Here is a 25562-nt window from a genome sequence, read left to right on the forward strand (position 1 = left end):
GAGATCTGCCCTGTGCTAACATCTGCCAATCTTCCTCTTTTTTGGCTGAGGAAGACTGGCCCTGTGCTAACATCTGTGCCCATCTTCCTCCACTTTATATGGAACGCCGCCACATATGGCTTGCCAAGCAGTGCATTGGTGCGCGCCAGGGATCCGAACCGGCAAACCCCGGGCCGCTGCAGCAGAGCACGCACACTTAACCGCTTGCGCCACCAGGCTGACCCTGGATAATTTATTTTTTGTACATTAAAATAATGATGGCCAAATCTGGTTTCATAACCCTTATGGACTGTGGGGAACAGGGAGTTGAATTGTCATGAAAATGTGATCAATAGTAGATATTCCTATATCAAAAAGGCTAAAAATTGCTTTATTAAAATAAAGCATTACTCTTTTAACTAAGAGAAAACTCAAATGCTTATTTCCTCAATCTTCCCCCTTCTCCATGCTTCTTCTAATAAATATTCTCCAAACCAAGAGAGGAGGGCAGTGATCTAAATCCTGCTCCATTGCTCCTTTTTACAACCTTCTATTTACCTTTCAGCATCTCACCTCTGCTGCCTAAAAAATAGTGACTCATCAAAGATTTTGCTAAATCTGTGGCAAAATTAATTAGAATTTAAATCTAATTTTTCTCTCATCATTGGGGAGGCAGTATTGACGATTTATGAAGACTACAAACTCTAAAATCAAAGTTTTAGAATTCAGACTTGGCTTTGTCATTTTTCAGCTATGTAACCTTTGAGCATGTTACTTAACCTCTCTAAGCCTCAATCACTGATCAAATGAAGGATGATCAGAGTACCTATCCTGTCAGCCATTGTGAATATTAAATGAGATACTCCAAAAAAAACACTTAGTACACACAGTGCTTACTTAGCACAGTGCTTTTGGTAGCATTTGATAAGTGTTAGCTGCTGTTGTCAGAATGTCATCATCATCATCCTATAGTAATGCCTCTTATCTAGCATCATTCAGTGGATTAGGCTGAATGTATATTTCAAAGAGAATAAAAGATTTGAAAATATTATAGAATTAATGTTCAAGTTTAAGATTTCCTTTCAAGTTTCATGTGTGGGACGTAAAATCTTTTTGGGTCCAGAGAATTAAAATTGAAAACTCTGTACTGTAGCATCCTGAACTTTTCTCTAAAGAATGACTCCCATTGTTTCCTTTTGAAAATGCCTTCTAGAACAGCCTCTATCAGGGTGCTCCACAAATATATATATATATATTTTTTTTTTTTTTTCCTACTCACAGCTTTTCATAGTTGTAATATTCATATTAGCTAGCATTCATCAAATCCTTGCCATGTACCAGGAATGTGTTTTATGTGCATTATATTGTTTAATAATTTACTTGACTAATATTTGTAAAGCACTTAGGTCAATCTCTAGCATATAGTAAATGCTTTATAAATCAACTCTGAGTTCAACACTAATATCCAGATTTTACACAAAAGAAACTAAGGCTTAGAGAATTTAAATAACCAAAAAAAAAATTTCACTAATGAAGCAGTCAGTATTATCAGCTTCAGGACTAAGAGAAGCATATATGGACCAGATAACCTAATTTGGTAATTAAGTTGCAAAAAAGAAAATGTGCTCTATGTTAGTTTGAAATTTACCCAGTGACTAAAGTAGGTTATGTGCCCAGAACCTTTAGACTGCAGTTTCATCTGTTTGGGATGAAGATGAGAGAGCTTTGCAAGAAGTGTTTCTGAGGAATCTTTAGGGGTTAGGAGGGATCGCTTCAAGAAGAGTGAGTTCTTCCTGAAGTTACTCATTCAGTAAATCTTTACCAAGCACCTTCCTAAGAACTCCAGCTAGATGCTGGAGATATGGTATTAATAAAAGAGCTCTTAGTACAGATGAGGAGACAGAGAAGCAGGCAATTTCAGTTCAGCATGGTAAGTGCTCTGATGGGCCAAAAAGGTTCTCTGGGAACATACAGGGAGTGACCAAACTTGTAATAAATTGGGAAAGATTTTCTGGAAAAGATGACATGTAATTAGTAGAGAGCTGAAAGATGCGTTTACCAGGTTAAGAACCTTTTGATACTATTCTTATGATCATAACATTTTAAGTGTGGCAGAGAATAAGTTTTGAATTAAATGTTGAATTAAAAGTGGAATGAATAAAAGAAGATGAAACATATCCTTGCTGATTAACTAAGAAGAGATTCAGTAGTAAACTTCAGGTTGGTAGAATGACCTTACAATTGGTAGGTATTTCCAGAGACAAAAGCCAACAGAATGTATATATGTGTCTGACAAAATTTTGGAAACTTGAGAAATACTACACAGAGAGATGGAATGCTTGATGGCTAATGAGGAACCTAACATGCATACATCTCTGAAGCTTAATGAGGGAGGAAGAACAATAGGATTGATATTATACTTTGTGATTATAATTCTTCAGAAGGAAAAACATAGCAGTAATACTTTTTTAAGTCATCTCATATTAAGAAAATAATTTAGAATTTTTATAGGTAGAAACTTTATGTAATATTTTATCAGGCTATAGTTTAGGTATGCAAATAATGCTTTAATCTGCTCAAATCTTTGTAAATGATCTTCAGAAGAAGGAAAGAATAGTTCCTCGTCCCTTGAAGAAACTTACATCTAATTACGGAGATAACATATACACATGACAAATCACCTGCCAATGCAGGACAGTGTATAATTAAGTCCTAAGTGAGCAGGAATGATTCTGTTTCCTCTATAAGTTAAGAGAATAATTGAGGGGTGGCTGGGGTGATCAGCGAAGGCTTCCCTGAAGAGGTAGAACTTGGAGGCATGAAAACAGTGAGCTGTCAACCCGTCCCTACCCGTATGACCTTGCAAAAAGAGTTATGTCTCTGGTGACCAGTGTCCAGTTATGCAACGGGATTTGCTGATTTCTCAGTAAAAGCCAGCCAGACTTTAAGTGCTGCTGCCTGGGGCCCTTGTAAGGCCCAGTAAATAGGCCCTTTATTGTTTGAGCAAAGGAAGGTTAGAGAGGTCTCTGGCCCCATTCTTCCCTTTATATAGTGAATTAATCCTTAGAGATGGAGGGACTTGGAAGAGATGATAATGTGAGGATAGCTAATATTTGATGGTTACATACATTACCTCATTTAATCCTTACAAATCTATGAGGTTAGGTACTGATATCTCCATTTTATATATGAGAAAACTGAATTTTGGAAGTTTAATAACTTACATAATGTCACACAAGTGAGTGGTGTAACTGGGATTCAAATGAGGCAGTCTAACTCCAGAGCCGTGCTCTTCAAGTCTATGCTGTAACTTCTACCAGAGTTCACCCAGGATATTCTGTGACTCTAACTGGAATTTTACAGATGAAAATCTGGATAATACATGGCTGAACAGGACTGACACCATGATTCAAACTCCTGGCCCCTTGCCAGCACCACAGCTCACTTCCACTGTACTGCGAGAGAATAGCCGGCCCATGGGAGAGCAGATTCAGGAACCTGAGTCTGAACATGGTTCTGAACCTGACTTTTTACACAAGTAAGTAGTAAAAATTTGTTTCTTTGGCATAAAACCTTTAACTGTTAAAGAAGGAAGAACTCTATTTGTTCATCAGAGCATATTACTGGTCAATTCATGAGAAAACACCACCACAAATAGAGGTTAAATAATTTATATTAGAAGATGTATAAAAAGTCGGCAAAAACTTGTGGATATCAGTTCCTCAGAGTCTGGAAACCTTTAAATCATGGTGTCTCACTAAGTGCTGATTTCAGTTGGAGTTTGCAGATTATTGGGCAAGTCTGTTTCTTCTCAGGGATTTGCCGTGAACACATGCAGGTTACTTCCTTGGCAGGAGAGCATATGAGAGTCTCTGCTAAGGTTGTTACTAGTCTGAACACCAGATAGACTAGGTATTACTTTTATCATCCATTTAATTAATAGTACTTTATCTTGGTTAATTTTATATTTTGAACTTAAACTGTTTGTGGATTAAGAATTAAGATATTTAAATCCTGAGAATAGTTGCCCTTTCGCTAAGAGAGAATCAAGGTCTTACCTTTTCCCACACTAGCAATTAAAATCTTCTCTAGTACCAGGGCTCTGAAAATTGTGGAAAAGGCAAGAGTGGTGGCATGACTTTTGCTGTAAAAAATATCTTAACTTTTTGTTGTTTTTCATCCAACTCTGAAATCTCTTAGCTCTTCACTTTCATTTCTATCCCTATTGAGGTAATGCTATCAGTTGCTCTGATGGATGAGAGAATTCTCACTTGTACTCCACAAATTTAGCAGGTTGAAAACGGAAAGAGGCAGTGTTAGAAGTATTCAGATCCTGGGTTTTTATAAGGCATCTTTGCTCTGAAGATCTGCCTTTCCTCAAAGCTGAAAGGATAATCATTGTTAGCCATTGCATAACTGGGCATTCTTAGAGGGTGGTTTGCCTTATGACCAGCATTCCCACTCCACTTCCTACTGGGTGGGTCCCTCCTTAGAGCAGCCTGCCTTGCTTCCCTGACATTACCACTTGTCAGTCCTTCCTGGCTGTGATCCATCTTCTTTTCCCTGCTATAGGTTTATAGGTTTAATCAAGGTGGTAGCCCCGCATAAGACAGCTGTTTTAGAGAACTTCATGCAACAGATTTTATCTACTAAAAATCATTAAAGTTTACATCCTATAAAATTCCTAAGAGGCGTGTTTATGCAAGTGTCCGTGAGCCAATAAATATAAGAGTACATGTGAAGATTTGGCCCAGCATGCACCTGACTCCAAATCTCCTCCAAAGGACTGAGAAAAAATGTGTTATACCCTTCCTTGTTTGACTCTGGAGCACTCTGAGCCACCAGCCACCATCATTTCTGTCCCTTTGGGGACTGGCTGTGAGGAACATTTGTGAGTAGGGCAACAGCTGGATACAGTGGTCTGAGGAGTGCTCGTTTGACAAGGATTTGGGGAACGATGTTAATAATTTAAGTACCTGTAAGGGAAGAAAAAGTTTTCCTCAACCTTAGGGTCACTAGCTGGGTCTGAAAATTAAACTGACAAAGACAGATTAACAGGAGAAAAGCATACACATTTTATTGAATTTTTACATGTACATGAGAGATTTCACAAGAGAATGAAGACCTGAAGAAGTAACCAGAGGAGGAAGTTTTTATACCTTTTAGACAAAGAAACAATAAAATTGTGAAGAATTGATAAGACAAAGAGGTTTGGACTAGAGATAGTCCAACTAGGACTAAGTAGTCCTTGTCTTTCTTAAGTAGGAAGATAAAGCTTAGTTTCACAAGGTTTGCGGATTCCTCTGGTGCCATCTCTAGGCTGATAAGAGTCTGTCTCCAGTAAAAGGAGAATTTATTTCCTGCCTTTAGGCAGAAATAGGGGAACTTTTTCTGCACTTAGCACATAATTGCCTGCAGCTCAAAATAATTTTTATCTCAAAGAGGCATATCTTGGGGTGACATATTCTGGTTTCCTTCACACCTAACAACTAGCCACAGCCAGCTTCTCTTAGAGACTTAGGGATCTCTTTGGGCAATTACTGCTATTTCTGCAAAGGGAGATCCTTGGATACAATGATCTCACCCTTGGCCCTGGAATAAATCCAGCTAACTCCCCCTACATGAGAATTAGGCCAGCCAACTGTGGCCTTCTTAGCATGGGACTGATTAGCTAAAATTCATTATCTGCTGCCACAAAATGAGTAATAGTACCTACCCTCTCTTAGTCCTCAGATGCAGATCTCTTGGTTAGGCCAGCCGAAATTAGAAGACTTAAGTCGGAAGGACAGAACAGGAATGAACTACATGAAAGTGAGAACTGGAGTAAGGCATGCCGTGTAAGTGTTACAAGTGTCACAAGAACACAGTGGCTATGTGATGCTGGTCATTTTGTGGAATGACTTGAGTTTCTCTGATGTTTGGTCTTAGGAGTTAAAATCATAATTCAGGATACACTATGCAGCATAGGATGGGAATGGAGGGCATGGGCTCTCAAAGCTTTCAGCGTTTAAATTCTAGTACTGCTACTTGCTAGCTGTGTGGCCTTGGGCAAGCTCTAAAACCTCTGTGCCTCACGTTCCTCCTTTGTAAAGTTGGGATGATAGTACCAATCACTTAGAGTTTGGGGAATTGACACATAGCTAAATAAATGTTAAATACTATTGTTGCATTTAAATTATACATCCTTCTGATGAGTTGAGATGCAATCTTGAGTGAACCAAATGAATGATCCTTAATTACCTTAGAGGTCAGTATCATAATTTGTGCAGTGTATAGGTTGTAATTGGAAGGTATGCTTTCATCGGTTAGAAGACCTAATGTAGGAGAGAGCCAGGACTCTAAATTTGACGAGTCTGAACAGCTTTCTGACTGCTTTTTCCTTATCAGTCGGGGCCTAATGGAGGAAGATGCTGAGCCCATCTTTGAAGATGTGATGATGTCATCCCGGAGCCAGTTAGAAGATATGAATGAAGAATTTGAAGACACCATGGTTATTGATCTGGTAAGGAAATTCCATACATTTTTCTTCTGTTAAAACATGTGAAGGTATTGGTGTAAGATGATGCTTTTGTTTTCAGAACCCTGTGGGAGGAGGAGTAAGGTGGAGAGGAGAGGAGGCGGGGCTAACATTGACCAGCAGTGGGCAGGGCCAACGTAGTGCTTGTGGGCATTTGGATGAGCTTGTGTGTATTTTAAGCCTGCTTTCAAAGCAGTCAGATTTTGAATTCTGACAGTAACAGGAACTGGTTCCTTCTTGAAAAAGAGCTCACACTGGATCTGTCTTTCCCTATAGCATATGCGTCTGGTCTCTTCTACTTTATTTAGAGTCTGACAATATGCACTGTGCTCCAGTATTAACAACCAAATGCAGAAAATAGACCTTATTTTCAGTGTGAAAAGACATCTTTGAAGTAAGAAAATCTGAATTTGGACTAAGTGTAGGTGATATTAAGAAATTATTAACTTTGTCAGGAATAGTAATACATAGTGGTTATGGTTTTTTGTTACATTTATTGAGATAACATTGGTTTATAACATTATATAAATTTCAGGTGTACATCATATTTCAACTCTATATAGACTATATCTTGTTCACCACCAAAAGTCTAGCTGCCATAGTGGTTATGTTTTTTAAAAAGTTTCTATCCATTAGCAACATATATTGAAGTCGTTATAGGTGAAATGACATAAGAAAAAACAGGAGATTCAATGAAACAAGATTCGCCAAATGTTTGACAATTGTTGAAGCTGGGTGAATGGTACATGGGAGTTCATTATATTACTTTCCCTATGTATTAATTTGCTAGGGCTGCCATAATACCACTGACCAGGTGGCTTAAACAACAGAAATTCATTGTCTCATAGTTCTGGAGGCTAGAAGTCTGAGATCCAGGTGTCAGCAAGGTTAATTTCATTCTGAGGCCTCTCTCCTTGACTTGTAGGTGGCCACCTTCTCCCTTTGTCTTCACATGATCTTTCCTCTGTGCATGTTTCCTCTTCTTATAAGGACACAAGTCATATTGGATTAGAACCCACCCATATGACCTCCTTTTACCTTAATTACCTCTTTAAAGGCCCTATCTCCAAATAACAGTCACATTCTGAGGTACTGGGGTTAGGACTTCCACATATGAATTTGGGGGGGACATAAATTTAGCCCATAACATTCTGCTTTGTATGTTTTAAATTTTCCATGAGATCATGTCACTCCAATGTGTAACCTCCCTCTTCCCAGCCCATCAGTAGCTTTCCATCTTCCTGCTTTGGGGAATTCAGTGAAGTTTTGTCACCTAGTGTTTGATCAATTTTATAATTATTCCATGACTGAAAGATATGTTCTATGTTTATAGGCCCAAAAATTTATATGCATTTACATGTTCAATTTATTCATAATTTGAAAGCCTCTTTTTTTGTCTAAGTGGTAATTAAAAGCCAAATGCACTGTTAATTATGTTCCATATAATAGCCAGATTCTTTTCCTTTCAAAATTGACCCCTAACAGTTCTGTATTATTTATGATATCTTCAGAAATATTAGCAGCTTATTATCACAGTTCATTGTCTTAATGTATCTCAGGAAAAAATTAACTGGCTTCTCTTTCCAGCCCCCATCAAGAAATCGGCGAGAGAGAGCTGAGCTGAGGCCAGATTTCTTTGATTCTGCAGCTATCATAGAAGACGATTCAGTAAATGTTAAATTATTATTGCTTTTTATTTATGGTTTCTGGGTCTTGTTTTTGCATGAAGTTAATAATTCTGTTTCATTTTTCTAGGGATTTGGAATGCCTATGTTCTGAAGTCTGAAGAAAATTTACAAATCTGGAACTCTATTATTTAGAGCTAGAGGCCTATATACTGTGATAGCTTGTATGGGGAGAAAACACTTTTGATGTGATCTGATTTGTTTTTTAATCAAATGATTGAGGTCAATCCCTTTTTGCAGTGACAGAGAGGAGCATGTAAATTACCCAAGGGAATGTTGGTGAATGTCACCTCAGAAAGACTGACCTGAAAAATCATTTGTGTCCTAATATTGGACTTATCCCAATACAGATGTGTGTGTTTTTCTGGAGGGAGGAAGAAATTTTAAATTTTTAAAACAGCTGTCAAGATAAACACTGTTATACACCTGTTTTATGAAAACTCAGCATTGAGTAAAAAGAATATTTTTAACTTTATTTTCCTGTTGTACAATTTAAAACCCGTTTTAACATTTTGCCTTTTTATGTTTTAAAAGCTAACCATTTTTATTAAACCTATGAGTAAGCAGCTCATCCTAATTGCTGAAGAGTGTTTTGGAGCTCACTGGATTTGGTTGACCTTGTGGAATATAGAAATATGGTGGAGCAGAATATTGACAAGCTAAGATGAAATTCTGACCGTGCATCTCTGCCAAAAACCACACACCCTCTGTGGATATGGATATGAATTCCCAGATTTTATATACTCTTGAATAAAAAGGTTTATTTTTATTTATAAGGGGGCATAAAATAAGAAATGTCCATGCAGCCATTTTTCCAACAGATGCTGTACACTGTTCATTTTATATAGAATAGGGAGATTCAAATACAGTACATTTTCTATTGGTATTTGTTCTGTGCATTTTTAGCAACTTCTACCAGCAAATAAAGTATTCTCAGTAAAACAAAAACGGTTCTCAAGTTATATCAATTTGCTGTTTTTACCACTTATTTCATGCCCTGCCAAATTCAAGTTACATAGACTTCCGTTTTCTTAAAAAGATAATCATGAAGAACTCTTTTGCCATTCAAAAGTAATTTTAAGTGTAACATAACTGTGTCTACTTCCCATGCACTTAATACCCTTATGCGCTAATTTTGTGAATTAAGTTTACCGATTATAGAAGTATGTGCTGCATAGAAGTCTGTGCTTAGAGGGTGACGTTCCCAAGCTTACCTTGAAATACAGCTACATTTCAGTGTTAAATGTGCATATTAAGAATAATTCTTTGGAGGAAAGAAATTATGAATATTCAGGACAGCCTTGGATGGTTTAGAGTTACAGTCTGCTTAGACCTTTTATGACTTGCTGCTATTGCTTTAAAAAGCCCACTTAGTTTCTTCCTTTCTGATTTTTAAAGTAAGCCTCAGAATTTCCAAACCAATCCATCCACAGCTCTTTCTGGGCTGGTTTTTAAAGTAGCTGCAACAGAATCATGAGGCTTTCCCTTTTTACCAAAAACGAAAAGCATTTTTAAAAAAAAAAAAATCTGTGCACCCAATGATTATCTTCTGTGTGGGAAAGCAAAATGGATTATTTTATTCATCCTTTTAATAAATATACACAAAACAGATATTCTCAACATTTGTACAGTTCTGAAAAAACTTGGTTGCCGAAAATGTTTTATCTGCTAATTTAGCAATTCTTGGGCTCCAGTTGGGGGGCTGGGGTCTCACTTTCTTCTAGAAATGTGGGCTTCACTGGAAGTGAAGGGGCAGGAATGACTGGACTGTCCACCATGCCAGCCCTGCCTGCCTGTGGTTCTGGCCAGGGAGCAAGCCAGGAGATACCCTGGCACATGCACAGATTGATCCTTTGCTTGACAGTCTCATGTGGAAAACAGATGCTGACTTAGAATTGTGGACTACCATGCAACAAAAAAGGCTTAAATATCTACTCCAATGGGTTTCCAGTTCGGTTTGAAGTCAATCGAATTTTTGTATTTTCAGTGTCTCCTTGATTGGTTTTGCTAGTAATTCTGTAAATTGTACATTTGCAATATGACGTTTTTTTCCTTTTGTACAATTTGAAACTGATGCTTCACCTTTCCTTTAATAAACTATTCAAAATCAGGCTTGTGGTAGTCATCCTACTGTTCCTACTAGGTAAAGCTTTAAAGAGATGATTTGCTGCTCTTGAGAGAGGTTGCTCGTTCAGATAATCTGTTAAATGATGGCAAAATTACTGTATTAGTAAGGTATTTTATTTTGTTTTCTTAAGCAAGCAGAAATTTAGGACTAGCTCATTAATTTTCTTTCATTCTTTGCATTTCCCATGAGAGAGTGGGTACACCAAGTTGTCTGTGGTTCAAGAGGAAGTCTCTTGCAGGCTGAGTTTTGGAGGCAGCATTCAGGGACTATCCACTTGTCTGTAGCCTGGGTCCTTCCCCCTGCCCTAGATCCAGATCCTGGGCTTATGCATGGTTGCCCCCTAGCAGTTGCCCTTTCAAGACCACCTGGATTCTACATGGCCACAGAAGTGACGGTTTTTCTTGATAGTGGTGCCAGACATCAATCACTCTTAAAAAACTCATACCCTACACTTTATGGGCCGGGCCCTGACGTTTGGGCTGTGTTCATAAGATGATTGATTGATAGTCTATAAAGTGTCTGCAGAAAAAGCAGGGATGCAGAGGATAAATGAGCAGGTGAGCTCTCCAGGCAGCCAGGGAGGGAGGGTGATGAGAATGGGTCTGTCTCCATAGCTGCTCATCTTGAAGGTTACAAGCTTATGAGACTAGACCAGGGCTTTCCCCGTGTGTGACTCTACCTTGGGACAAGCTTGCATATCTCCCAGTTAGGACCTGACTGACTGTGACTATCTGGCCCTGTTCCCAGAAGAGTCCATCAAACAAGGAACAGTATCTTCATGGGAAACAAAGGCTTAGTGCCACTCAGGCTTTTCATATCAGACCAAACTCAGGTAAGGTTCTGTCCCTGTCATCCCTAAGTAAGTGCCTTGCCCTGTCAGGCTCTCTCTCAATCAATCAGCTGTCACTTTTTGAAGGACAGCTTTCTGCTCCCAAGGATACATAAAGCAGGCATTTCTCACCATCCAGGACAATAGGGACATGGTCAGAACCTACCTACGAAGGCTGCCACATCTGCCCAGATGTGCTGGCCGGACTCCACAGAGGCCTCAGACTTAGGCACTGACCATTAAGTGGCCACAGCTCCTGCTTGGAATGGTGGAGGAGCTCCCATGCTGACAGAGGTGCAAGAGTGTGAGGACCAGTAGTTCTCATTTCAAGAATAAAGCCACAGCTCTCCAGAAACCCTTTGGAACCAGCAGGACATAAAATATTCACATCTGTCAAAGAGGTGACGTCTAGGCTGGTTCAATAACACCATCAAGAGTGTTAACTCAGTGTATGGGTGAGTTTCCTTCACAGGCTTCTCTGATTGGGCAGACCACATCTAAAGCACCAGCATCAGTGCATCCAGAGGCAGAGAATTGGGCTGGGGAGACCAAGGCATGGTGAGAAGTGAAGCTGGAAGAACTTTTTGTAAATATAAGCACTTTCTAACAAGCACTGGAAGGCTGCATTGTGGATGTCCTCCCCATTACTCTAGCAACTCAAAAAGATGACTGGCCATCATGCATGAGGTAGAAAAGCTTTCCAAATTTACTAGCTCTTTCTTTGGGTTGAGACAATTCCAGTAGAGCAGACCCCACCTTCTTACCTCAACCCTTAGGAACTCATCCCAGCTACCTCATCAGTTGAGAGGCAATACTCACTCACTCTGAATGGTTAGAAGACAGGTTTGGGGTTCAGACAAACCTACCTGGGTTCAAATCCCAGCTTTACCACACATCAGCTGTGTGGCTTGGGACAAATTGGTTTACTTATTTGGGGCAGAAGCAGGTCCAGCAGGACACTCGCAGTGACTTCTAGCTCCACCACGACTTGCACCGTATTTACCTGCTCTCAGGCTAAAGACAGACACTTGGCAGGGCTGAGTAAACCCAAGTCTTCTCTGGTTAAAAGATTCCACATTTTTCTTTTTCCCCTTCAGGCAAGAATACCAGCTGGGAAAGGCATTCCTACATAGCAACCAATGAGAATACTCATTGCTACCATTCTCAAGGCATTCTGCAGTCCACAGAGGCTGGTCTACTTGACAAAGCTTCCAAGGTCTTGCAGCTTCATGTTTCCTTGGCCACCAGCTTGGTTTTTGGATGACCTCCCCCACCATCTCTACTCCAAAGCTTTCCAGAAGCCTCTTGCCCAAGTGCTTTACTGGGCTGGTTCCTCTACTGCATAGCAGGCCCAGGCACAAGCCCTTCTCAGCGCCTAGATTTCACAACCTGATACAACACTTCTCGGACTCCTTCCTCCAAAAGAAAATAAAAAAACCACGAGCTTGTGTGTACTATTATTTTTATATGGACTATAGCACAGTCATCCCCCAAACAGTCCAAATCCTAGGTTGGCTGACCCCAAAAATTGGATTGGCCAGGCAATTTTAAGATGTTGAGCCACAAGCTAACCAACCTGCATGATTCCTTAGCCACGAGGCCTCTAAAAGCCAAGTAGTCTACCACCACTCCTTTCCCAGCTTCCAGTAGCTTACAGTCTTTCTTCTGGTCTGTACTAGGTGCCAAAAAGGAGTACCAAGAACGTCTGGCCAACATAGTCTCTGCCCCCTAGGAACTCATCACCTACTTAGGAAGACAAAAATATGCATAAGGCAAAAAAAAAAAAAGGCACAATCAGGTGCTTAAAAAAATACCTGCTATATGGGGCTGGCCCGGTGGCGTGGTGGTTGAGTTTGTGCGCTCCGCTTCTGGCAGCCTGGGGCTCACAGGTTCAGATATCGGGTGTGGACCTGCGCACCGCTCATCAAGCCACGCCTGTGGCAGGTGTCCCACATAAAGTACAGGAAAATGGGCACGGATGTTAGCCCAGGCCCAATCTTCCTCAGCCAAAAGAGGAGGATTGGCAACAGGTGTTAGCTCAGGGCTAATCTTCCTCACACACAAAAAACTACCTGCTATAAGTGGAAATCAGTTTGAGCTCACAAGCTGAGATGAACTAATAGAGAAGTCAGGCCCTTGAGCATGAGCAGATTGGAGCTACTTAGAGCAAGAGTGGTCCAAGATGGAGATGACAAGACTGTGGGCTCAGAAAACACTAAGCAAGCAAGGGAGGGACAAACTAGAACCTTCTATGTGGGCTAAAGACTTTGGAGAGGAAGGTAGTATCCACTGGAAGTGCTAGAGCAGAGGAATGCAACAACATCTGGACCTGGAATTAGTCTATTAGCTCAGAACAAGATTTCTGGCTTAGTGGGATGCCACAGAAAGAGACTAGTAGGGTGACTTGCAAAAGTACTCAAAGCCCAGTTAGAATGGGAGATTCCTATTCTCCAATTGGAGAGGAAGAAAAATGCTCAAGAGAACTAAAAAAATAACTCCAAGGGCATAGCCTGGCTACCTGGAATGGTGGGGTGGCTGGTGGAAACAGGGAAAGTGGATGATAGACAGTCACATATTGGCTTGAGACAAGTTGAGCTTGAAGCAACATCCAACCAGTGCTTACAGACCTTTGGAGCTGGAAAAGGTAAAGGGAGGACTGGAAAAGCTGGAAAAGGTGGAAAAGGGAGGTAAAGGGAGGACTGGAAAAGCTGGAAAAGGGAGGACCCAGGGCTACCACTGTAGAGAAAAGCACACCCCATGGAGCACCCTGGAGCAGCACTCCATAGTTGGCCTTTATGCTGGAACCACTTAAAATCTCCAGTTCTGATACAACTGTTAATGCTTTACATACTCAGTAAAATCAAGTCAACGAGGATGGGGAAAAACTCTAAAGTGGTCTACAGACATAAACAAAGGACTCTGACTCTTTCAAATTGATATCATGACCACACAGTTACCAATCAAAGCAACTTGACCACATTGTACCTTCAAAGACAGAACTACAAAACAAGACTACAAAAGTCTTGAACTTTACTTTAGAAGGTTTATTGTTGATGTAGTGGTTCTGAAACTTTTGTATTTATTGTAAGATTGAGTAAATGAGTAAAATATATTGAAGATAATGGGAGCCAGTTTTATTACTGTGAGAGAAGACAGACAGATATGGAATAGGGGAAGGCAAAGCAGAACCCATATGTTGGACTGGAATTAAAAGTTTCAGTATGAACTCATGATTTTAAAAATATATAATATATATACCTATTCCCCATATATATACATAAACATATTTGTATAAATATTTCCTAGCTTGCTGAAAATACCTAGAAGCAATGACACCCCAGTATCAGTGCAAACATCTAGTGCCAATTTTATCTTCTAAATGACATCTACTAAAAGAAACCAGGGCTCTTGGTGAATTCACTGATTCCAGGGCTGGGCAAGGAAAATATAAGAGGAGCCTGGTACATTATTCTGTGTCAAAAAATAAAGAAGTGTGGAAAAAATTATTGTGACATTTCAAAAGGATGGAGGAACCAGCCTGACGGAGCACCCACTGGTCAAATCAGGAAATCCTGAGCATCAAAATAAATAACACATTAAATTTTAAAAGAATTCACGAGTCTGTATTTTTCCTTGATGGACCGATAAATATATTCATTCACTAAAACAAACATTTATGAAACACCTACTACATACCAAGCATAGATTTCAATTATGAATAATAAAAGGATCCCAATCGCAAGAAACTTGGGGTAGAGTATGGATGAGACAACGAGAAAAATGTAACAAACTAGTGTAACGTGAAAACTTGATGGTGATGGCATAGTAAGAAAAATAAACTATTCAGGAAAAAAAAAAAAAATCCATGAGCCTAAACTGATACTAAAAAAATTAAAACGGGAAGAGGAAGCTCTTCCTTCCAGTAGAGTACCAACTAATAAATGGAGACATAATGACAGGGTTAGAAATCCAACATCTGTTTACAGTCAACACAGAACAGCTGATTGAGGCAAGAATCATCAATGGATACTAAAAGTACTGGATAAAAGTTTGTTGACAGACAAGCTTAAAGAATGCTCCCTAGATTAGTTATTAATTACAAAGAGAAAATGGCAACTTTTACAGCCACCACCTTAACCAAATGATCAGTTTCATCAATAATGGGAAAAATTATCATGTGCTTCCTAATGTGATACACAGAAAGAACCTCTTATGTATTAATCTTACCTGGATCTAAACATCCAGAAACAATCAGATAAATCCAAACCGAGAGACATTCTACAAAATAATTGGTGAACACTCTTCAAAAATGTCAATGTCATGAAAGACTAACAAGACAAGGAGCCTTGTTTCCTAGGAAATAAACATTGACATTTTGGGGGACAAAGGGTCATGGTTCTGCAACTTATGCTCAAATTGGGTTAATAAAAATAATAATTATAAATTTATGGAAGAGCTAAAGCAAACATAAAAAATGTTAAGAACTGGAGAATCTAGGTGAAGGGCATACAATACAAGTCTTACAACATTTCTGTAAGTTTGAAAATTTCCAAAATAGGTTTTTAAAATGCGAGAACAGGGGCCGTCCCCGTGGCTTAGTGGTTAAGTGCACGCGCTCCGCTGCTGGCGGCCCGGGGTTCGGATCCCGGGCACACACCCATGCACCGCTTCTCAGGCCATGCTGAGGCCGTGTCCCACATACAGCAACTAGAAGGATGTGCAGCTATGACATACAACTATCTACTGGGGCTTTGGGGGGAAAAAATAAATAAATAAAATCTTTAAAAAAAATAAATAAAATGTGAGAACATTTCTGGAAAGAACTTAATATAGGGTATTACACCTTACTGAGCATCTATTCTGCTAGACACACCCACACACAAAAAAGCAAACATCTCATTTAATCCTCAACAATTCCTGGAGGAATTAAAGATAGGGCATACTATTTAAAAGTAAAGAAACTGAAGCCTAAGCAGATAAGTACTTTGCCCTAAAAGCTTATTATCTCACCAATGGGAAAAAAATAATTCTGGGGGGGAAAAAAGAAAAGGTGTCAAATAAGGGTCAGCTCTAGGTGACAATACTATACTGTTTTCTTTGTAGTTTTCTTGATTTTTCAGATTTCTATCATAAAAAATGAAATTTATGCTCAAAAAATACCAGTTAAGATTTTTAATAAAGCAAATAATTTTACAGTAAGGGACAAATGAAATCTTTCTGGAATTTAATAAACTTAGCCACTGCAAGTTATTACTAGTATTTGGATTCCCAGGTTTCATGATTGCAAATGGCAGGGATCAGTGTGAATGGCCAGGCAGTAATTAGCTCTTTGTTTCTTTTCATTTGATTCATTTACAATGGAATATTTGCATGTTTCCTCCAAGGACGCTGCACCTTCTTGCTGGCTAAGACATCCAAGTCACAGCAGATTCGGGCACGTGTAGAGGAAGGCTGGATGATGTCATCCACAAACCCTGGTGAAGCACAGAAAAGGAAGTAGATCATCTGCATCCTCAATGATGCCACTCCCCCAATCTTGTGCTTGTGTGCCTGGGCACCATCTCTGGGCCAACAGTGTGAGCAGGGCCCCACTTGATAAAAGAAGGGCTGGGCCCTGTGAACCCTCTTCTGCATCCCTTGCTCCTCTGGCAGGCCCTCAATTTCTGTCCTTGGAGCACTTGGCAAGAAAAGGAAAATTTGACCCCTCTCTGCCAAGATGAATTCGATGGGAAATAAAATTAAGAAAATACACTTGTATTTTCAAAAATGGCTAAAATTCCTCAAATCCTTATATACAAGTCCTTCTGCAATGTGACTTTTCCAGTCCTCCCATCAAGAAGTGGGTTCTATTCCTTCACCTGGCCAACAGAATGTGGCAAAAGGAACACTATGTAACTTCCAAATCTAGGCCTCAAGGTGCCTGGCGCTTCCCCTCTCACCCTCCCGCTCCCTCAGGATGCCACATCAAGAAGCGTGGACTAGCCTCTTTAAGAACAGGAAACCAAGTGGAGAGCGAGTCCAGCTGACAGCCAGCACCAACCACGTAAGTGAGGCCATCTTGGACTATCCAGCCCCACTCAAGCCACCAGATGACTACAGTTGCATGACTGATCCCAGGGAAGACCAGCTGAGCCTAGATCAAATCACTGACTCGCAGAACCATGATCAAAAAAAAAAAAAAAAGGTTGCTTTAAGCCACTGTTTTGGGGGTAGATTTTTAAACAGTACTAGGTAACTGGAACCACACTAAGAAATTTAGTCATTTCAGCAATGTTGTTTTGATCCTGGTTACCAAAGCAGCCTATTCCAGGCCCCATTGCCCTTAAGTGATGACTGCCCAGGGACAACCCAACCCTCACCAGTCTCCAGATTCAACTGTAAGGGCAAAAGGCAGCTATGTGAGACTTTTTGGAGTAAAAGAATGACCAAGTGCCCCCCAAAACAAAGCTGCCATCCCCACCACAGTCCCTACCTCTCACTGCTGCAGGAAAAGGGTTGGCAAACTTCTCAATATACTCTGCTTGCGCAGCTTCCACATTCTCGTGCCCTTTGAAGATGATCTCCACAGCACCCTGTCATGAGAGGAGTTAATGAACTTCGCTGGAGGTCCCAACTTGGGCAGACCTCCCTTAACTCCCTATCACTGTCTGTGGTTGTGAACTTTTGGTAAATCAAAGTGTACTGGAGAGAAGTGCCAGCTCCAGGTGCCAGGGCATAGAGGCAGGCACTGCCTGGAGTCAACCATCATGATTCCAGGGGCTGTGTGATGGCACACTCAGCTGTGGCCCCAATGACAGGCAGCCCAGGCAAAGTCAGCAGCTTGTCTCCCCAGATTCCAACCTACCCTCTCCAATTGCACTTATTCTTCTTTGAGGCCAAGATTTTTGGCCAATTTTCCACTATTAGATCCATGGTCCCCTGCATCAGGGGGAAGTAAAATGCTGTTTTCCTTTTTCATTATCCTGAGCCCTGAGTACACAATTCAGTGGCCAGAGAAGAACAGACTGAACTGCAAATGTAGAAGTATGAGGAACTGAAAGATGGGCCTTCACATCATAACCCCTAAACGTCAGCTCAGGGGGACCCCACGAGTTATCTGGTTTAATTCCAACAGCTATTTCAAAGCAGGAAAGAAGTGGGGAATAGGCTGAGCAGCAGGAAAGTACCTTACCCGGAGTCACTAGGGTCAGAACTACAGTTCAGCTTCTACGGGCTGAAAGGAGTAGCTCTGGGACCCTCCCTGGGAGATGAGATGTGGTTGGGGGGATGTCCAATCCTCCCAAAAGCTAGTTCAGCTGACGCAACCTTTTCCCCTTTATAACAATCTCAAAACCCACTCTGGGCCCCTCCCACGCTGAGCATGACGACACTAGCATGTGCCTGAAGTGAGAGTACAAGACAGGAGGCAGAGCTGGCCCTGGGGCCCCAGGAAGGAGACTTGCCAAGGTCTAGGCCTTAATGCTCTGGAGTCCTGACCCCGCTCCAACATTTCCCAGTTGTGCTCTGAGCTCCTGCTGGGAGAGTACTAGACCCAGGAAAAAGGAAAGCTAGAGGTCCTCACCTTTGCTCCCATGACTGCAATCTCTGCTGTGGGCCAGGCATAGTTGGTGTCACCACAAAGGTGCTTGGAGCTCATGACATCATAGGCACCACCATAGGCCTAGAACAGACCCAAATGCTGAATGTTACAGCCTGAGGCAACCAGATCATGTCCTGATGATCTGTCCTTTCCTCCTGAAAGACCCCAGGAAGCCAAATGAAATGAGGATGAAAAGCGAGAATAGCCCTCTTGGACTACTGAAGGCCCAACGTCTGTGAAGCCAGGGAGCCAGAGCAGAGAACACATGGGCGCAGCCCAGAGGCCTTTCACAGTTAATGTTCATTGTTTTTCCCAGCTGCTTCCAGTTCCCGAGACAACACGGACATCTCTGCAGGGTGTGTCTGCAGAGCTGTAAATGCTGTCCTCACGAGACCTTTTTTAGACCTCCAACAATGGCCATGCTGCTGGGAGTGAGTGGGCTCGCAGCTTCCAATGTGAGTTCCTCACCTTCCTGGTGATGACTGTGACTTTGGGCACGGTTGCCTCAGCAAATGCGTAGAGAAGCTTGGCGCCATGCCGGATGATGCCCCCGTATTCCTGTGCTGTGCCTAGGTCATGAGGAAGAGTTACCAGATACCCACAAAAGTCCTCAAAAGGCTTGCCTGCCACTCTCAGCTGTGCAGACTTCCCCTGCTCCCCAAAGGGTCAGGAGAGGGCCACCCCTTACACAGCCCCATCTTCTAGATACCCAAAATATGGAGAAGTCACTTAGGGAAATTTTGCAAGAAGATCTCCAAATAAAGTGGGTGCCTCACTGGGCAAAACCACCTCTCCTGGCCCCCACCTCTGTCAGTGACTTACCAGGCAGAAAGCCAGGGACATCAACAAAAGTGATGAGTGGAATATTGAACGCATCACAGAATCGGACAAAACGAGCTCCTTTCACAGATGAATTAATATCCAAGCATCCTATAAAGAGAGATTATCCATGCTGAGCTTATGAGCAATTCCTAGTTCCACCCACAATGGAAATGTGCCCTCAGCAACCATCCAGAGCTGGTTTCTATGGAGGTACCAAGTCTCCTCATCAGACAATGGTAAAGAAGAACCCTCACACTCCAGGAAAATCAGGGAAGTCAGGAGAACCCACCTGGCACTGGCCAAAGAGGGCCCAGGAGTGGCCTCAGCCTCAAGGACTCTCTTGCTGGGAGCATAGCCCGTAGGGGTGGCCAGGCTCTGCCTTGTAAACTGAAGGACTGCTGCCATCTGAGGCACAGCCTGGCTGACCCTGGTGGAACCAGCAGTGGGAGGTATCATTCAGAGGTTAGTCTTAGCAAGTCCCCGTAGCTTAGAATCAGATTCTAGCTCCACCAATTATAGCTATGTGTCCCTGCGTAATTACTTTACCTTTCTGAGTCTGAGGGTCCTCACCTACGAAGTAAGGATGTTATTACCTCCTACCATAGTTGTAAGGATTAAAAGAGATGGTATTGTAAAGTGGCACAGAGTAAAGAGTTCAATTACTAGTAAATCTCTCTTCCTAAAACCGTTCCCAACATATTCTTTGAGGCCAGCATTAGCCTGATACCAAAATGAAATAAGGACATTATAAGAGAAGAATGCAGACCAAAATCCTTCATAAACATAGATGCAAAAATTCTTAAGATATTATCAAATCAAATCCAGCAATATATAAAAACACTAAAGCATCATGACCAAGTGGGATTAATCCCAAGAATTCAATGTTGATTTAATATGTGAAAACCAATGGAATTATTAAATAAAGGAGAAAAATCATATGGTCATCTCAATAGATAGAGAAAAAAACATCTGAAAAAATTCAATATGCATTCTTAATTAAAAACTAGTAGTAAACTTGTAATATAATGGAACTTCTACTAGCTGATAAAGATTATCTACAAAAAAACTTATATACTCATGGATCAGAAGAATAAATCAATCTCCAAAATGATCTATATCAGTGCTGTCCAAAAGAACTTTCTATGATGAGGGAAATGTTCTCTGGCTGTGCTATTCGATGGCAGCCACTAGCCACATGTGGCTATTGAGCACTTGAAACATGGCTAGTAAACCGAGAAACTAAGTTTCTAATTGTATTTAACTGTATTTATTTATACTATTTTAGTTATTTTAGATTTAAAGTTTAATAGCTATACATACTCGACAGATCTATATTTTCAAGTAATTCCTATCAAAATCATAGGAGGTTCTTTTGTAGAAATTGATAAGCAGATTCTAAAATTCATACAGTAATACAAAGGAGAAAGAATAGTCAAAACAGTATTAAAAAAAAAAGAACAAAATTGGAAGACTTATACTAGCTGACTTTAAGACTTACAAAGCAGGGTTTCGCAACCCTGGCACTATCTACATTTTGGACTGGACAATTCTTTGTTGTGGGGGTTTGTCTTGTGCATATAGGATGTTTAATGGCATCCCTGGCCCCTACCCACTAGATGCCAGTAGCACACCCCCACCAACCCCACCTGTGACAACCAAAAATGTTTCCACCACTGCCAAATGTCCCCAGGATACCAAAATTGCCCCAGGTTGAGAACCACTGAGAACTACAAAGCTACAGTAATCACGACAGTATGGCATAAGCATAGAGGTAGACAAAAGCAACAATGAAACAGGATAGATTGTGAAAAAATAGACTCAGACAACTAACTTTAGACCAGGCACCAAAACAATTCAATGTGGAAAAGAAGTCTTTTTAACAAATGGTGATGGAACAATTAAATATCTGTATGGAAAAAATGAATGTAGACTCCTGTTTCACTCTATAAACTGTACACAAAAATTAATTCAAAATGGATCATATATCTTAAAACTCAGACTACAGAGCTCCTAGAAAATAATACAGGACTATCTTTGCAATCTGTAGGAAGCAAAGATTTCTTGGACAGGACACAAAAAATTCTAATCACAAGTAAAAACATCAATAAATGGGACTATCAAAATTTTTAAATAATATGACTCAAAAGACACCATTAATTAACTGAATAGGCAAGACACAGACCAGGAAAAAAATATTTGCAATATGTATATCTGACAAAGGACTCATCCAAAATATATAAAGAACTCTAGAAATCAACAATGAAAAGATAAACAACTCAAAAAAAAAAAAAATAGGCGAAACTTCCCTCTTGCCAAATGCATTTTGCAGATGACAGAAATGTTCCACATCTTGTATTGGACGGTGATTACAAGGTTGTATACAACTGTCAAATTGTCAAAACCCATCAAAACGGGAACTTAAAAGCTGTACATTTTATTGTGTGTAAATTATAACTCAATAAAAAAAATTCTTTTAAATCTCCCCTCCTCCCTCTCTATTCAAAGTATATGTTAATGACCTGAAATAAAGAATCTGAATGATGAGTCCCAAGATGAAGACAATTCTAAATTAAGAAACTGCAAAAAGTACAAAAAGGCTAGGATAAAAACCAAACTGAAAAAAAGATGAGCTGTGACAACCAAAACAAAATGCAACCGTTAGGGAAATTAACACAGTCAGAAATGGAAAACCTGTGGCCCTGAGCTGCCATGGAGTGGGCCCCAGGTCGAGGGGCTTGGCCTTATCAGGCTTTCCCAGGCCTGTCAGAGTGCCTGGCATCCAGAGTGCCCAATGAGCCCTGGCTAATTCCTACAAAGAAAAAATGAGAACCAGAATGGAGGCCTCCTCTGTGAGTCTCTGAGGCTGCCTTTTAGTAACAGAGAGGCAATGAACAAGTCAATGAAATGAATGAGGCTTTCTTCAAAAAAGCAGTGATGTACTGAACTTCCATACCTTGCCACTCCATAAACATCAAAAAGAATTACTGAGTCAAGAAAGAGGTAAGTCAAGGAACCACAACGGAACCAAGTATTCAGACTCCAGCCAGAGCTGGGGTGTACCCCTGGGGTAGACATCCTAGCATTTGTAGATAAAGTTCCCAGGACAAGCCAGCAGTTTCTTAAAAAGCAGGCTTGTGAAAGTCAATTTCTGCTACAGGGCACCAGAACCTGCAGATACAGTCACGGGACAAGAAAGATCTTTCAGCAGACAGGAAATCATGTCAAGCACACACTAGGAGGAAGAACTGAAGGGATAAGTCAACAGGTGAGAACCTACTATAGGAACAAAATGCATTTTCAGTATGTGTCAATTCCTAAACACTTTTTCTAAAAAAAAAAATAGTGGAGTAGGCAGCTCCAAGCTCCTGTCCTCCAAAAGAAACATCAAAAAATAAGCAGAGACTGTCAGAACCAATTTTGTCAAAACTCTGGAACAGGCAAAGGTTTTTTAAATGAAAAATGAAAGCTGAATCAAGAAAAAGGCAACTTAAAAACACTGGAAAATCTTTGTGGCATTTTTAATTACACCTGCTCCACACTCTCGCTGGTTCTACAGGCAGCAAAGACAACCTCAGTCACAAATGTTCATGTAGGTCTGTTCTAACTTGTCTGGGGCTGCCTGAAATACTCAGAGCTTTCATCTCTGTTTCATCTAACTCGGAACTCACCCAGGCCAGAAACGTGGCAGGTATTGCTCAAAAACACTGTAAGGCAAAGGAACAACCTGCAGACATCTGGGGCAAAAGATTATAGTTGAAACCACCTAAGGCCCAGGGGGAAGAAAGCCAGGGAGAGAGTTTCTTTGGGAAATTAGGGCATTCAAGAGCACCTATGTATACAGGGGATTGTAGGAAAAAACAGGTATGCCTAGGTGCATACTCAGAAAAGACCTGAGAAGGGGAAATTAGAAAATACCTTGAGATGAATAAAAATGAAAACACAACATTACAAAACAAACTGTGAGAAGACCTTAAGCTTTAACCTCGGGCTGATCCCTAAACTCAGTTTAAGTTAGGCTAAATGTTGAAGGAGAGCCCCAGCACAGAGCCAATTCACAAATACTAGGAGAGATATTTTTTTGTCTGTCTGTTTTAACACCTGGTGTTCAAGTAAATCTGTCAAAACACTAGCTGGACACAAGCTAAGGAACAAACACTTCAGTGACCACACAACAAGGAACACAGTCTCTGCAAAATAGTTGGGAAAAGTCACTAGACAAATGGACTACTATAGCCTTCAACAATCAAAAAAACAACAAACCCTGGAAAAGGGGGAGAACATGATTTCCAGAGTTATCACATAATATTCAAATGTCCAGTTTTCAACAAAAAATGACAAGGCATACAAAGAAACTGGGAAGTATAGCCATTCAAATGAACAAAATAAATTGACAGAATCTGTCCCTGAGGAAGCCCAGACATGGAACTTATTAGACAAGGACTTTAAAACAACTGTCATAAATATGCTCAAAGAGGTAAAGGAAAACATGAACAAAGAACTAAATAATCAGGAAAACAATGTCTGAACAAAATGACACTATCTATAAAGAGACAGAAATTATAAAAAGGAACCTAACAAAAATTCTGGGGCTGAAAAGTACAATAACTAAAATGAAAAATTCACTACAAGGGCTCAACAGCAGATTTGAGGAGACAGAAGAAAGAATCAGGAAACTTGAAGATAAGACTCTTTAAATTATCCAGTCTGAGGAGCAGAAAGAAAAGAAAATATGAAGTGAATAGAGACTAAAGGACCTATGGAATACAGTCAAGTGAACCAATATATACAGCACAGCAGTACCAGAAGGAGAAAAGAGGCAGGAAAGGGCAGAGAGATATGAAGAAACAATATCCAAAAACTTCCCAAGTTTGATGTAAGACATAAAGCCACAAATCCAAGAAACTCTAACTCCAAGTCGAATAAACTCAAACAGACACACACTGAGACCATTACAGTCAAACTGTCAAAAAACAAAAACAGAATCTTGAAAGTAGCAGGACAGAAGTGACTTATCACATACAAGGGATCCTCAATAAGATTATCAATTGATTTCTCAGCAGAAACTATGAAGGCCAGAAGATAACGGGATAACATATTTAAAGTGCTGAAAGAATAAAACTGTCAACCATGAAGTCTATATTTGGCAAACTGTCCTTCAAAAATGAAGGACTAATAAGACATTACCAGATAAATAAAAGCTGAGGAGCTCATTATCACTAGGCCCGCCCTACAAGAAATGGTAAAGGGAGTCCTTCAGGTTGAAATGAAAGGATACTAGACAGTATTGCAAAGCTATATGAAGAAATAAAGATCTCCAATAAAGAAAACTACATGGATAGAAATATAAAAGCCAGTATTATTTTATTTTTGGTTTGTAACACCATTTTTTATTTTTTACATGATTTAAAAAACAAATGAAGCCCAGAAAGGTTCACTGGTGAATTCTACAAAACATCTACAATCTCTTCCAGAATGGGAGGGTATACTTCTTTACTCATTCTGAGGTCAGCATTACCCTAATATCAAAACCAGGCAAAGACATTACAAGAAAAGAAAACTACAGACCAATGTCTCTCATGAACACAGATGCAAGAACCGTCAACAAGATATTAGCAAACCAAATCCAGGAATGTATAAAAATAATTATACAGCGGAATTTATCCCAAGTATGCAAGGCTGATTCAACATTTGAAAATCAGTTCATGGGGCCGGCCCCGTGGCTTAGCGGTTAAGTGTGCATGCTCTGCTACTGGCGGCCCGGGTTTGGATCCCGGGTGCGCACCGACACACTGCTTCTCCGTCCATGCTGAGGCCGCGTCCCACATACAGCAACTAGAAGGATGTGCAGCTGACATACAACTATCTACTGGGGCTTTGGGGGAAAAAGAAATAAGTAAAAATTAAAAAAAAAAAAAGAAAATCAGTTCATGTAATCCATTACATCAACAGGCTAAAGAAGAAAAATCACATGAACGTATCAATAGATGCAGAAAAAGCATTCACAAAATCCAACACCCACTCAT

The 25562-nt window shown here is 40.4% G+C and overlaps 2 protein-coding genes across 9 annotated transcripts in view; one reads left to right on the top strand and one right to left on the bottom strand.

Moving 5' to 3' along the window:
* The window catches only part of STAG1 (STAG1 cohesin complex component), a 354666-nt gene extending 344375 nt beyond the window's left edge, over positions 1-10291 (top strand). For 3 of the 4 annotated variants that reach the window (XM_087430526.1, XM_004419340.3, XM_087430527.1), the window contains 5 exons: positions 3343-3517; positions 5706-5816; positions 6367-6481; positions 8084-8164; positions 8252-10291. In XM_087430526.1, the coding sequence (XP_087286652.1) occupies positions 3343-3517; positions 5706-5816; positions 6367-6481; positions 8084-8164; positions 8252-8275 (506 nt within the window). In that variant the 3' untranslated portion in view covers positions 8276-10291. The remainder of the gene's footprint in view (positions 1-3342; positions 3518-5705; positions 5817-6366; positions 6482-8083; positions 8165-8251) is intronic. The other variant, XM_004419341.2, reaches the window with a different exon arrangement.
* PCCB (propionyl-CoA carboxylase subunit beta) overlaps positions 9698-25562 on the bottom strand; it is a 76152-nt gene continuing 60287 nt past the window's right edge. For 4 of the 5 annotated variants that reach the window (XM_087430531.1, XM_087430529.1, XM_087430530.1 and 1 more), the window contains 5 exons: positions 19540-19647; positions 19186-19286; positions 18700-18798; positions 17611-17710; positions 16296-16612 (listed from right to left, as the gene is read on the bottom strand). In XM_087430531.1, coding sequence (XP_087286657.1) covers positions 16491-16612; positions 17611-17710; positions 18700-18798; positions 19186-19286; positions 19540-19647 — 530 coding nt within the window. In that variant the 3' untranslated portion in view covers positions 16296-16490. Of the gene's footprint in view, positions 10382-16295; positions 16613-17610; positions 17711-18699; positions 18799-19185; positions 19287-19539; positions 19648-25562 lie in introns of those variants that run through there. The other variant, XM_087430528.1, reaches the window with a different exon arrangement.

This window comes from Ceratotherium simum, chromosome 5 (genome assembly GCF_057802395.1).
Source record: "Ceratotherium simum simum isolate JZ-2026a chromosome 5, ASM5780239v1, whole genome shotgun sequence".
Taxonomy (NCBI): domain Eukaryota; kingdom Metazoa; phylum Chordata; class Mammalia; order Perissodactyla; family Rhinocerotidae; genus Ceratotherium; species Ceratotherium simum.